The 14,437-nt window shown below is 42.8% G+C and overlaps 1 protein-coding gene across 1 annotated transcript in view; it reads left to right on the top strand.

Annotated features, from left to right (window-relative positions):
- The window catches only part of BOD1L1 (biorientation of chromosomes in cell division 1 like 1), a 73,885-nt gene that overhangs the window by 32,682 nt on the left and 26,766 nt on the right, over nucleotides 1-14,437 (top strand). Inside the window, exons 11-13 of the mRNA XM_089677419.1 lie at nucleotides 75-121; nucleotides 7,944-8,019; nucleotides 11,914-11,999. Coding sequence (XP_089533545.1) covers nucleotides 75-121; nucleotides 7,944-8,019; nucleotides 11,914-11,999 — 209 coding nt within the window. The remainder of the gene's footprint in view (nucleotides 1-74; nucleotides 122-7,943; nucleotides 8,020-11,913; nucleotides 12,000-14,437) is intronic.

The raw sequence follows: 14,437 nt of genomic DNA, 5'->3' as shown, positions 1-14,437 counted from the left end.
TTTCCATTGTGTTTAAAACTAAGGTTGGGTGCTTTTTTATGTATGGGTAAAATGCATAATATTTGTTATTTCAGAATGTGCCCTGCAAGTTGAAAAATCTCAGCCTGAATTTGAGGTTCATGTAAGTTTGCTTTTGGTTTATTTTTTATTTTTCCCCCCTTTTTTCTGTCTAGGTTCTGGTATTAGTGATCATATCTCACATTTATTCTGAAGCTTTAGACCCTTTTCACATTTGTTGTACTTTTTTCACTCTTTTCCTGGGTGACAAAAGCACATGAAAAATATTTCCCATTAAATCGAATGTAACGGTTCACACTGCAGGTGCACTGTGCTTTGAAAAGTTCTGCATGCTGCATCTTTTGGTGCAGTTTTTCTAAACTACACCTAAAGGAAATATTCCACTGTAAGTCAATGGGAATACATCAAAAGGGCATCAGTGTGAAAGCGCCCTTGTTTGTTCAGAAAGTAAAATGATCCTAAACTTATTCTGAAAACTCGAACAAGCTTGGGGCAAAAAATAATTGCCAGATAAAATGTCACCTATGAAGTAAAGTATCAGTGTCCCTCTTTTTTTGTTTGGACCATTGAGGTTTTCCATGTGTACTATATAATAGGGGTTGGGTACCCAGTCCACTGTTTCCTGCTTTTAGTACATTGAATGCTCTGAGTGCTGAGCTCTTGGAAATTTATTCACTATAACATGATGTTGACTAATTGTTCTTTCCCGTCCTGCCTGCAGAATTCAGGCATGTTTTAAGTGCTTTTGTGAGTTTAGCAAAACCTTTATCTTGTACACTATAAGATGCAGAACTGGTATTCAGGACACAATGGATCATACTGCAATAATAAACAAAACGGGTGGCGCACTGGCCTAGTGCATTATCCTTAAAATATGGATTTATTGTGTAGAAAGGTAAGTATTCTACAAATATACAAGCTCATCGCATGGAAAGAGCACAGTCCAATCCACAGTGCATTATAAATATCAGTAAGAAAGAGAACAAAAGAGACACATACTCCGTTCCCAGACATTTCCAAGAAAAACACAGCAGTGACCCCATAGATATGAGAGTATTGAATCAGCTGATGATGATGGTGGTAGAAAATTCCAGATATCATGTGCAAGAGAAACGTACTGGCTATTCACCTTAGGGTCCCTTGCTCCTAGAAGTCTCAAGATCTGGAGATCCATGGGGCTTTAGTGGGACATGTATAGTCCACTCTTCAGTGTGGGCTACTCTTTTCTATGTGTTTAAGTTTCAACCTATAACTTTTAATTTTTTTTTTTCTGGTATGTTTGGATGACACCGACTACCATCCTTTATCTCCATTTAGAGTGATGAACAAGGCAGACAAGGTAGCTGCAACTTTATCTCCTACATTGTGGGCCGTTTTTGGTCCTTTGTAGGTGTATTCATGTTTCCAATTTTTCTTATTTCTACTAGCGCGTGCCTGTGTGTGTGTGTTATACTGGTGCCTCAGGTCACACTGCACTTTTTATGTCGTTATGGCACCTAGTTTCCTATACATAGCATATATTTTTTTTTTTTTTTAATTCACTACAGCATCGTATTACACGGAAATGCTTTTTATGTCCATTTGTTTTTACACAGTATGGCCTTATGAGTTCCACATATTGTTCTTATTGTATTGTAACCCATTCTTTCATAATCTCCTCATACCCCATTGAAGTGACAGTATACTATCTAAATAGGACACTACTTTCTGTATTAGAATTTCAAAGAGTACTAGTTTTAGTATAACTTAAGTCACATTGGGCCTTCCTGTTTTATCCTATTAATGAAGTGGTTGTGTGTGTGTATATATATTTATTTTTATTATTTTTTTCATGTGTTTGCTAATTTTATATTAGTCTTGCCCACCGTGAGTTGCATGGAATGACCACAGAGATCATATTTTATTATCTTTAAATTCATTCATAGGATTGGTGATATTTCATTTATTATTCTTCTCTATTATTCATTATTTTCTATTTTTATTTCATCTTATTTTACAATAGTCACATCTTTTTGAAAGCATTAGGTCGTCATGATGTAACATGTGCCACCACGAGATGGCCCATTACTATAGTCTTGTATCACTGTGGCCTCAGGAACCTGTTCTATATAGACATTTACACACTGCGTGTCACTTCCACCTCCAGCCACTAGGGACCCAAATTAGCAGTGGACCAGCTCTTGGAACACACTTGCGTTCCACCCCAGAATGCACCATCCTTCTGCGTCCCTTGAGACACAAATGTGTTCCAAGCTGGAGCGCATCAATGGATGGATGTATTGGGGCGGTCGGGCCCCCTTCTGGGGCTCTGTTGCTAAGTCCAAATGGGTTCGGGGAGATGAACCCGCTTTTGGAGGGTGCATCTTGTGGCAGGATGCTCGGATTGCAGTTTGGGGATTGATGGGTGTACATGCAGTATGGGAACAACCGCATTCAGCAAGAGGCCAAACATGGACACTGCACAAATTTCTCCTGCATCAGAGCAACGGGTAAGCAAGCCCAATCACCCCTGTTTCATGATATGTTCATTAATTTTTCATTATTATCATTAAATTATGTTATATCTTTTTATCTCTTATTCAACACCATACAGTTTTTTTTTATTTTTATTTTCATCATCTGGGTCATATATGCATCTTACGGTTGGAGAGAATAAGACATGTATAGGTTGATGCTGTATAGTTTTATGGGATACATGAGCTTGTATTTCTGGCCTCCCGTGTCTCTTTGGCATTTTAATCTGGCGCTTTTGGCTCTTCAAAGACCTTTGAGACACGTCGAACAGCGCTCATGGCCACCTTACTGGGGAGATTCCCCAATGAGCTATCCCAAATTGGTTCTAAGTTGGGGGATTTTTCTGGAAGGAGCCTCTTGTCCTACAGACAAGGTCGTCCTAAGACCCAGACCCTCATGCCTTCCGAAGGTGGTCTCTTCCTTTCGCCTCCATGAGGATATTAACCTCCTTTTCCCTCTGTTCTGCCCCAAAATGCACCAAGGAGATTGGACTTCCTGCATGTCGTCAGAGCAGTTGGGGTCTGCCTAACTACTCTGATGGTCCCAAAAATGGACAAGATGACAAGCTTTCATCTGAGTGCTTCAGGTCTATCAACCCTTGTTTTTTTGTTTTTACAGGACACTGGTACCTCCCTTCTGTCCTCTGTACTTGTTTCTTGCTACAAATCTGGAGTTCCACATAGTGGGTGGGGTTTTTAGGGTGCTCTCAGAAAAGCTTTTGCCAATGTCCAGTCACTTGAAGGTAGTGGCATACAACCCATTGTCTTTGAAGTCCTGTACTGTACTACAAGAAATGGAATTTACAGTCAAGTCAAAATTCCTATTTTTTGTTAGATATATTGGTGCTTATTCTACACTGAACAGAAAAGAAAACCTATAATATACCTGTTAGGCCTACTGCAGTGAAATGCCATTGTGTTGTCTTGGAAACCCTAACACACAAAACCAATAGGATATATTCACTGTTTCCTGATTGCTTTAATACTTTTTGAATATTTTAAATACTCTGTATTTGTCCGCTAATTGTTGAGCATTTTCATGCAGTGGAGTGATATATACAGGCGAAACTCGAAAAATTAGAATATCGTGCAAAAGTTCATTTATTTCAGTAATGCAACTTAAAAGGTGAAACTAATTTATGAGATAGACTCATTACATGCAAAGCAAGATAGTTCAAGCCGTGATTTGTCATAATTGTGATGATTATGGCTTGCAGCTCATGAAAACCCCAAATCCACAGTCTCAGAAAATTGTGAAAAGGTGCAATATTCTAGGCTCAAAGTGTCCCACTCTAGTCAGCTAATTAAGCCATAACACCTGCAAAGGGTTTCTGAGCCTTTAAATCAGTGGTTCTCAACCTTTCTAATGCCACGACCCCTTAATACAGTTCCTCATGTTGTGGTGACCCCCAACCATAAAATTATTTTCGTTGCTACTTCATAACTGTAATTTTGCAGTGGGAGGACTAGCGCCCCATCGTTGGTGTCAGTGGGAGGAATAGTGCCCCATCATTGGTGTCAGTGGGAGGAATAGTGTCCCATCATTGGTGTCAGTGGGAGGAATAGTGCCCCATCATTGGTGTCAGTGGGAGGAATAGTGCCCCATCATTGGTATGAGTGGGAGGAATAGTGCCCCATCATTGGTATGAGTGGGAGGAATAGTGCCCCATCATTGGTGTCAGTGGGAGGAATAGTGCCCCATCATTGGTGTCAGTGGGAGGAATAGTGCCCCATCATTGGTGTCAGTGGGAGGAATAGTGCCCCATCATTGGTGTCAGTGGGAGGAATAGTGCCCCATCATTAGTATCAGTGGAAGGAATAGTGCCCCATCATTGGTATGAGTGGGAGGAATAGTGCCCCATCATTGGTGTCAGTGGAAGGAATAGTGCCCCATCATTGGTATGAGTGGGAGGAATAGTGCCCCATCATTGGTATGAGTGGGAGGAATAGTGCCCCATCATTGGTATGAGTGGGAGGAATAGTGCCCCATCATTGGTATGAGTGGGACTAATAGTGCCCCATCATTGGTATCAGTGGGAGGAATAGTGCCCCATCGTTGGCGTCAGTGGGAGGAATAGTGCCCCATCGTTGGCGTCAGTGGGAGGAATAGTGCCCCATCGTTGGCGTCAGTGGGGGGAGGAATAGTGCCCCATCGTTGGCGTCAGTGGGGGGAGGAATAGTGCCCCATCGTTGGTGTCAGTGGGGGGAGGAATAGTGCCCCATCGTTGGTGTCAGTGGGGGGAGGAATAGTGCCCCATCGTTGGTGTCAGTGGGGGGAGGAATAGTGCCCCATCGTTGGTGTCAGTGGGGGGAGGAATAGTGCCCCATCGTTGGTGTCAGTGGGGGGAGGAATAGTGCCCCATCGTTGGTGTCAGTGGGGGGAGGAATAGTGCCCCATCGTTGGTGTCAGTGGGGGGAGGAATAGTGCCCCATCGTTGGTGGCAGTGGGGGGAGGAATAGTGCCCCATCGTTGGTATTAGTGACACAAATGATGGGGCACTATCCCTTCCACTGACACCAATGATACTTACCTTGCTGACCCCTGCTCCAGCCTGGGCTCACTCTCTCCCTCTCCCATCTACAGCCTGCATACCTGGCTGCAGCAGCAAAATTTGCACTTACCTGTCAGCTGTCTTCTTTCTCTGGCCTCTCTCTTCACTCGCTCCTGCAGCTCCCTCGATCTTCTTCGATCTCCGCGCGCTGCCGCTCGGCTCCTCCTCTCCAAGCTCCACCTTCTCGCCGGTGATTGGCCGCCTGTGTGCCTCTCCTGAGCTACAGTTCCGGTGGCCAATCAGCGGCGAGGAGGCGGTGACAGGGGCAGCATATCATCCCGCCCACACATCGCCGGAGACAGCAGCGGTGTCTCGGTTCCTAAGACCATCGGAAATATGTGTTTTCCGATGGTCTTAGGCGACCCCTGGGAAATGGTCGTTCGACCCCCAAAGGGGTCGCGACCCCCAGGTTGAGAACCGCTGCTTTAAATGGTCTCTCAGTCTGGTTCAGTAGGAATCACAATCATGGGAAAGACTGCTGACCTGACAGTTGTGCAGAAAACCATCATTGACACCCTCCATAAGGAGGGAAAGACTCAAAAGGTAATTGCAAAAGAAGCTGAATGTTCCCAAAGTGCTGTATCAAAGCACATTAATAGAAAGTTATGTGGAAGGGAAAAGTGTGCAAGAAAAAGGTGCACAAGCAGCAGGGATGACCGCAGCCTGGAGAGGATTGTCAGGAAAAGGCCATTCAAAAGTGTTAGACTTTCACAAGGAGTGGACTGAGGCTGGAGTCAGTGCATCAAGAGCCACCACACACAGACAGATCCTGGACACGGGCTTCACATGTATTCCTCTTGTCAAGCTGCTCCTGAACAACAACGTCAGAAGCGTGTTACCTGGGCTAAAGAAAAACAGACTTGGTCTGTTGCTCAGTGGTCCAAAGTCCTCTTTTCTGATGAGAGCAACTTTTGCATCTCATTTGGAAACCAAGGACCCAGAGTATGGAGGAAGAATGGAGAGGCACACACTGCAAGATGCTTGAAGTCCAGTGTGAAGTTTCCATAGTCTATGTTGATTTGGGGAGCCATGTCATCTGTTGGTGTTGGTCCACTGTGCTTCATTAAGTCCAGGGTCAACGCAGCCATCTATCAGGAGATTTTGGAGCACTTCATGCTTCCTTCCGCACATGAGCTTTATGGGGATTCTGACTTCATTTTCCAGCAGGACTTGGCACCTGCCCACACTGCCAAAAGCACCAAAACCTGGTTCAATGACCGTTGGATTACTGTGCTTGATTGGCCTGCAAACTCGCATGACCTGAACCCCATAGAGAATCTATGGGGCATTGCCAAGAGAAAGATGAGAGACATGAGACCGAACAATGCAGAAGAGCTGAAGGCCGCTATTGAAGCATCCTGGTCTTCCATAACACCTCAGCATTGAGGCAGTAATTGCTGCAAAAGGGGCCCAAACCAAGTACTGAGTACATATGCATGCTTATACTTTTCAGAGGTCCGATATTGTTCTATGTACAATCCTTATTTTATTGATTTGCATGTAATATTCTAATTTTCTGAGATTGTGGATTTGGGGTTTTCATGAGCTGTAAGCCATAATCATCACAATTATGACAAATCACGGCTTGAACTATCTTGCTTTGCATGTAATGAGTCTATCTCGTATATTAGTTTCACCTTTTAAGTTGCATTACTGAAATAAATGAACTTTTGCACCATATTCTAATTTTTCGAGTTTCACCTGTAAGTTGTGTGGTTTGTTCATGAAGTTTACTGTAGCAACCTCCATTTTCAGGTTTTTGATCAGAGTTGAAATAGGATTTCTCATCCGTTACTGTGGGTTGTAAACACATGTTGCCCCATTAACCACTTTCCCTCCAGAGTATTTGCCCCCCTTCCTGACCAGGCCATTTTTTTTTCGTTATGACGCTGCGTTACTTTGACAATTGCGCGGTCATGTAACGCTGCACTCAAATTAAATCCTCCTCCCCCCCCCCCCCCCATGAATAGAGCTTTCTTTCGGTGGTATTTGATCGCCTGTGATTTTTTTAATTTTATTTTTGGGCTATAAAAAAAAAAGGCGACAATTTTGAGGGAAAAAAAAAATATTTTTGACATTTGCTATTAAACATGTCTAGTAAAAATCACATTTCATCATAACTGTAGTCCAAAATGTATTGTGCTACATGTCTTTGCTAAAAAAAATCCCAATACTTGTAAATTAGTTTACGTGAAAGTTATAGCATTTAAAAATGGCTGTGTGTATATATACTGGGATTTTTTTTTTCTTTGTATTTTTACTAGTAATGGCGGTGATCAGTGACTGCGGGGACTTCGGTGGGCATACTGACACTGGGGGGGGGGGGGGGAAACTGACCTGGTGTCACTGACATCCCCAGTGACACCAATACAGTGATCAGTGCTATTAAAAAGCACTGACACTACTAATGGCGCTGGACAGGAAGGGGTTAACATGAGGAGCGATCAAAGGGTTAACTGTGTGTTGTGTGCGTTTTTACTTTGGGCTGTGTCTGTGTGCTTCTCTGTAAAGCAGTGTGTCGTAGCTGATAGGGAAGAGAACTGTTTTGTTTACTAACAGAGTTCTCATGCCCTCAACCTGGAAATGCAAAGTCATGTGTGTGTATATGTATATATTTGTATGTGTTTATATATGTGTGTGTGTGTGTGTGTGTGTGTGTGTGTGTGTGTGTGTGTGTGATTTTGCGCAACTGCGCCACCCTGTAGCAGTACTTCTGTTATAAGGCAGAAGGGAAGCGGTTAAATTAAAGCCAATGGTTGTAACAAGGGACTTAGCTTAGTTTTTTATGATTTTTCAGTTGATTTCCTTGCATTACATTTTTTTTTTTAACTATAATTGTTTGTTTATTATAAATGCTCAGGTACAGGTTTTAGAAGATGCAGAAAATACTGAGGCGGAAAGTCCAAACAAGAGCAAAAATCTTGATGAACATAAAGGTTAGTACAAAAATGGAACGTGAATATATCACTCTCCCATAATAAAACAGAATTATTATTATTATTATACAGGATTTTTATAGCACAACAGTTTTTGCAGTACTTTGCAACATAAGGGCAGACCGTACAATTTAATTGTGCCTTGCTCATTAGAGCTTACAATCTAAGAGGGAGGGTTTAGAGATACAAAAGGTAATAACTATGGGGGAAGAACTGATGTAGAAAATAAAAGTACAGTTCTTAGGTGAGGGCAGTTTAGACCTCTCTAAAGAGAAGTACTTTCTGGGACCATCAAAAAGTAAACAGAGCAGAAAAGAGTTGGACAGATTGCAGTAGGGAGTTCCAGAGGATGGGAGAGACTCGAGAGCAGTCCCGGAGGCAAGCATAGGAGAAGGTGACGAGAGTAGTAGTACTTGGGAGGAATGAAGAGATCGTGTGGTTTTTTTTTTAGGTTGGTATTTTGAGACTACGTTAATGATGTAGGTGGGGGCAGAGTTGTGGATGGCTTTGTAAGTTGTTAGTATTTTGAATTAAATTCGGTGGGAAAGCAGAAGTCAATGGAGTGATTGGCAGAGACGGATAGACACTGAGATAGGTGAGTTTGGCAACAGCATTCATGATGGTCTGAAGGGGGGATAGCCTATGTAAAGGTAATCCAGTGAGGAGGGAGTTGCAGTAGTCGAGGTGAGAGATGACAGGTAATGAACGAGGAGCTTTGTGGTGTCATTGGTTAGGAAGAGGCGTATTTTATCGATGTGGAGATTGAGGCAGCATGCTTTAGACATTGGCTGTGGTGCCGAAAGACTTGTTTAGAGTCCAGGGTTACACTTAGCACCTTGACACGTGGGGACAGGTTGTTAAGCCGTCGATCCTAAATTACTTAAATTCACAGACCATTATGTTTCATATTGCTTGTTTTATTCAGTGGACTCTTTTTATCATCTCTTCTTGCATTTACTATTTGATTTGAAAGAATCCCAAGATCTAATAAAATTAGAGCTATTCCTAATCTACAAATCTGACCTAACCCTACTCCTAACAAAACAAGCATTTTAATGCGTCATCCTTATTGCTTAGGCTAGGGGTAGGCAAACTTAACCTCTTCACGCCGGCCAACCACAAATGTGCGGCCTCCTGGTGTCTGGGCCTAGATGCCGAGCGGCCGCACATTTGCGTTCTAATAAAAAAAGGATATATGTGCCAAGAGCGCACGCCCTGCGTGCTCACAGCACACATGTCCAGTACTCACGGAAAGATCCCGATCTCTTTCGATTGGGACCTTTCCCGATCATGTGACGGCGCGTCACGGCGGTCACATAACCCTAAACCCTGCTCCCCGGCTTCTGAAACTCTTAAAGGGCCAATAGGCGCCAGCGCGAAGGGGTTAAAGAGGTGGCGATCTTCCTGAATAACATGGGAGAAGTCAAAGATCACCGGACACAGTGTCTCCTCCTCACACCTGATTTAAAACTTTAATTGCCATACTACCATGTCGCAATCGTGTGCATTGCACAGCAATCATGGGTTGAAATCAGGCAGTGAAGAGGCAACAAATTACATACGAACCACCTGTCAATACACTTGGATCACGTCTGGGGAGTAGCAGTGCCTGCTGGACTTGTGAATGAGCCCTTAGCTGCATTCAGCAGCAGTACCCTTAGGGCCCATTTACACAAAGTTGTAGGTTGGTAATACCCTGCAGTTTAATTGCGGTTTTTACTTCTCCCAATCCCTGCCCCCTTTAGCTGCAAAGACAGCAGCCAAAAGTTTACGCATCCTGCAGCAAGTTTTCAAGTATAACTAAAGGCAAAACTTTTAGTTTTGGATAGAGTGGAGATGGATTAGAACACCTATTAGGTTTTTTTTTTAATTGCTGTCTGTGCCTCCATTAGGGAGATTCACACTCTTTAAATGTCGTTTACCATTATCGTTGAAAGCAAAAGAAAAACCTAAATTTCGGGCTGTCCCCAGAAAAGTAATAGATGGAAAATCTTCCAATGTGTGACCTGGGGGTCCCCAAGGTATTTCCTTAATTTGCAGGTCTTACAGTGGTTATAGCAATCTCTTGCTCTACCAAAAATGGAAAAAAACTTTTGCCTATGGTTCTATTTTAAACCAAGAGAAATAAAAATATAAAACAGTGCAGCGCTCAAACCAAAGTGAAATATATTATATCAAATTGCATATATAAATATTAAGGTGACCCGCACAGCCGTACCACTTATATGCAATAATGGGCTGGTGGTGACATAATCTCAAGCAACTTATTCATGCACTATAGTGACTACAAACATAATGCAGTAAATAGTGTCCATGTGCATAAGATATCATGCAGGTGTAAACTGTAGGTGCCAATCCTCAAATAGGTGAAGTGCCCCCTCACCTTCCTGCCCAGGCCCCTAGGGACCAATGAGCCTTTTGGTATATGGTGGGTCTTGGATAAATCCTTCAGATGGTGGGTCCCTCGGGAAGTAATGGTGGGACTCTCCTCCTCTTATCTCCTATATCAGAGCGTTGATGGTATCGAAGTTACCCCTCCCACACGGTCATCAATAAGGAAAAAGAACTCTCACACTGGCCACCCCTCCGATCACCAGTCTGATCAAAAAAACCTGAAGTCTGCTCAGACATGAGCCTGACCCATTCAAGTTAATGGGGCCACTCTGCAAGCGCTGCTCAGCTGCATGCCTTTGCAGTGTCCAAGGGGTTAAAGGAGGTAGAGGGTACACTGCACAAGATTGGGTTATGCTTGGCAGGTGCTACACCAACCAACCATGACAGAGTATAACTCGTGCTGTGCTAAAAATAAAATATAATTGATGTAGCGCTTATACAATAATATAAATATTAATAAGTGACCACAAGGTGATCAACACATACAAGGTCCTATAGATGGACCAATTATAGTGATTTATATATAGAATAGTGACCCCAATCCACATGGGGATGCATAAAAAATGTGACCCTTGGTACTCAACATGGGACGCAATCCAATATTAGGTGAATCCCTATAGAGGGATCAAATTCATACACTCATTGCACAGATCTTTATTACGTCATGTTTATCATCTGGTTTTACACTAAGTCCAATAATCGGTGCTGCATTCCTTCTAATCATGCAAGATGTAAAATGTGGGTACACAGCACACCCTGAATGTGATCCCAAAATGGCTACAATGGCCTCTCACCTCCACCTCGTGACCCTGCAGGGCCACAAAGCGTATATGGATCACCTTTGGATCCCCTCAGCATAAAGCACTGTGCTGCAGTTTCCGTGCTTTGATCTATATAAGGATACTTATTGATCTACATACCAACCGGTCCAGAGGGATAGATCTCAGCGGTGACAGTTGATTCCAGAGAATTCGCTCAAGCTACCAGGCCAGAAGGAGGGCTTTATGCTGAGGGAATCCAGAGGTGATCCATATATGCTTTGTGGCCCTGCAGGGTCGCGAGGTGGAGGTGAGAGGCCATTGCAGCCATTTTGGGATCACAAAATGCTCCCTACTACAGCTCTACATTTACAAGTAGTTCCTCTCCATTGCACTCTGTTTGAGACTCCTGGGGTGGTGGGTCAGCAAACCCAGACCACGTTCTTTCAGTTACCTGGGCACGATCTATGGTTAGATTGCGATCTGCGGGTGGCTGACACATAAACACAAGGGGTCTTTGGACTTGAATTCAGTTTTAAAGCCACTCCTGAAAACCAAGGTGTTAAATCATGACTACGAAGAAATACAATTAAACTCCATTTATTTTTTACACAGTATTTGGTAAGCATTGTTTGCCTTTTTTACAGAATTTTTCTAGTGGACCACATATAAATGAAATGTGTAACCCATAGAGTTGTGATTTGTAATTTCTTTTTTTTCTTTTTTTTTCTCTTTCTTTAAGAGTCTAAACAACTTATGGAAGAAGATAAAAGTGTAAAGGAGGAGGAGAAGAAAATAGAATCACAGCCTGCTGCAAAGCCTGAAGAGGCAAGTAGCTTGTGTTAAATATGTAAAACCACATACACCTCCCTCTTTTAAAAGTAAACCTGTAACAAATATTATGCATATAAAAGTTAGCATATGGCTGAAGAGTAGAAACTAAAGGGTCTATGTATAAAAACATTTGCGTTGCGAAAGTTACAAATAATACCCAAAATGTTTGTAATGTGTCATGTCTGTTTCTACAGCCCTGGCCAAAAGTTTTGAGAATTATTATTATGCAGAATTTATATAGCGCCAACAGTTTATGCAGCGCTTTACAAAATGAAGGTAGACATTACAGTTGCAATACAATTTGGCACAAGAGGAAACCGAGGGCCCTGCTCGTTAGAGCTTACAATCTAGGAGGAAGGGTTGAGTGATTATAAAAGGTAATAGCTGTGGGGAATGAGCTGATAGAGGAAATAAAAGGCAGTTTATTAGTTAAAAGCAAAGTTAAAGAGCAAGGTTTTCAGGGATTGTCCAAAGGTGGATAGATTAGAAGGTAGCCATACAGCTTGGGGTAGGGAGTTCCATAGGATGGGAGAAACTCTGGAGAAGTCCTGGAGGTGAGCATGGGTGAAGGTGACATGGGAACTAGAGAGCAGAAGGTCTTGGGAGGATCAAAGAGAGCGATTTGGTTGATATTTTGAGATCAGATTGGTGATGTTGCTGGGGGCAGAGTTGTGGATGGCTTTGTAAGTTTTTGTTCACATTCTGAATTTTATTCGTTGGGCGAGTGGAAGCCAGTGGAGATATTGGCAGAGAGGGGTAGCAGACACAATAATTGTTAAGGTGGATGAGCCTGGCAGCTGTATTCATGATGGACTGGAGGGGGGATAGCCTATGTAATGAAAAGCCAATAAGGAGGGAGTTGCAGTATAGTCGAGGCAAGCGATAACCAGGGAGGGAATTAGGAGCTTTGTGGTATCATTGGTTAAAAAGGGGTGTATTCTGGAGATATTGCAGAGGTTGAGGCGGCATGATTCGGACAGGGATTGGATGTGGGCCTAAAAGGATAGTTCAGAATACAGGGTTACCCCTAGCATCCTGGCATGCGGGGATGGGTTGATAGTGGTGCTATTGATCCTGACCGAGAAATCAGGGGAAGGAAATATCAGCTCAGTTTTGTATAGATTGAGTTTTAGGAAGTGGTGTGACATGCGGTCTGATAGTAAATCGGTGATACGTGAGGAAATTGATGAGGTGAGCTGAGGAGTAGATAGATGGCTTCCCATGGTTTCCAGTACAATTTTTATGGTGATAACACAAATCTATCGGCTGACCCAAGGAAAAAGTGTAGATCGAGAATAGGAGAGGTCCAAGGACAGACCCTTGGGGACCCCGACAGAGGAGTTGGAGAGGAGGAAGTAGAATTTTAAGTGACACTGAAGGTGTGGTGAGATAGGTAAGGTTCAAACCAAGGGAGAGTAGTCAAAGAGACCAAGTAAATAGGGTTTTCTTTTGAGGAGGGGGTGGTCAACTGTGTCAAAGGCAGCGGAGAGGTCTAAGAGTATGGAATAGTGGCCATTGGTTTTAGCCGTTAGTAAGTAGTTTCTGAGTTTTAGGAGAGCAGTAGTGTTGCACCGAAATGAAAATTCTGGTGCAGAAAACTCAAAATGCACTTTGCCAAAAACTGAAACCGAAATGCGCAGTTTTTAAAAATGAATATATATTTTTTGGAAAAAAATATACTTTAATTTAAAAAAAACTATACCCCAATTTTTTTTGTAAGATATGAAAGAGGATGTTACGGCGAGTAAATTAATACCCAACATGTCACGCTTTAAAATTGCACGCTCGTGGAATGGCGTGAAACTGCAGTATCGTGGCGATACCTCACATGTGTGGTTTGAACACTATTTACATATGTGGGCACGGCCTATGTATGCGTTCACACGGAGGCACAACTTTTTTTTTTTTTTTAAATGTGTTTTTTTTTTTTAATTTTGTTTTTTGCACTGTTCCTTTAAAAAATTTTAATTTTTTATTTTTAAAAGAAATGCATACATCCCTTGTGATAGAAATAATTAGTGACAGGTCCTCTTTATGGGGAGATATGGGGTCAATAAGACCCCATATCTCTCCTCTGCAATGTAAAGCATTGGATCAAAACAAAAGCATTGATCTAGTGCTTTAAAAAAAAAAAAAAAAAATGGACAGAACGGGGAGTGACATTGCTCCGGTCCTCCAAGGGCATAAAGATGTGTGGCGGCCATCTTTCCTTCACTCATCTCCGATATCGATGGTTTCTCAGGTAAGTCTGAACTACCGGGCGGCGGCGAGGGCAGGGCAGGGTTCCTGGTAACTGGAGGAGCTGCAGAGATCCACAGCTCAGGTGGGAGAATCTGTCCACAGGACAGCTATTTAATCGTTCACTCCACAAATCTGGCCTTTTTGGAAGAGTGGCAAAAAGAGCCATAGGAAGTCCCTTTGTGAGAAGCCAT

This window comes from Staurois parvus, unplaced genomic scaffold (assembly GCF_062004578.1).
Source record: "Staurois parvus isolate SC_StPar_1 unplaced genomic scaffold, SC_StPar_1.0 ptg000186l, whole genome shotgun sequence".
Taxonomy (NCBI): domain Eukaryota; kingdom Metazoa; phylum Chordata; class Amphibia; order Anura; family Ranidae; genus Staurois; species Staurois parvus.
Note: the sequence above shows the minus strand (reverse complement) of the source record. Positions and strands in the feature narration are given on the sequence as shown.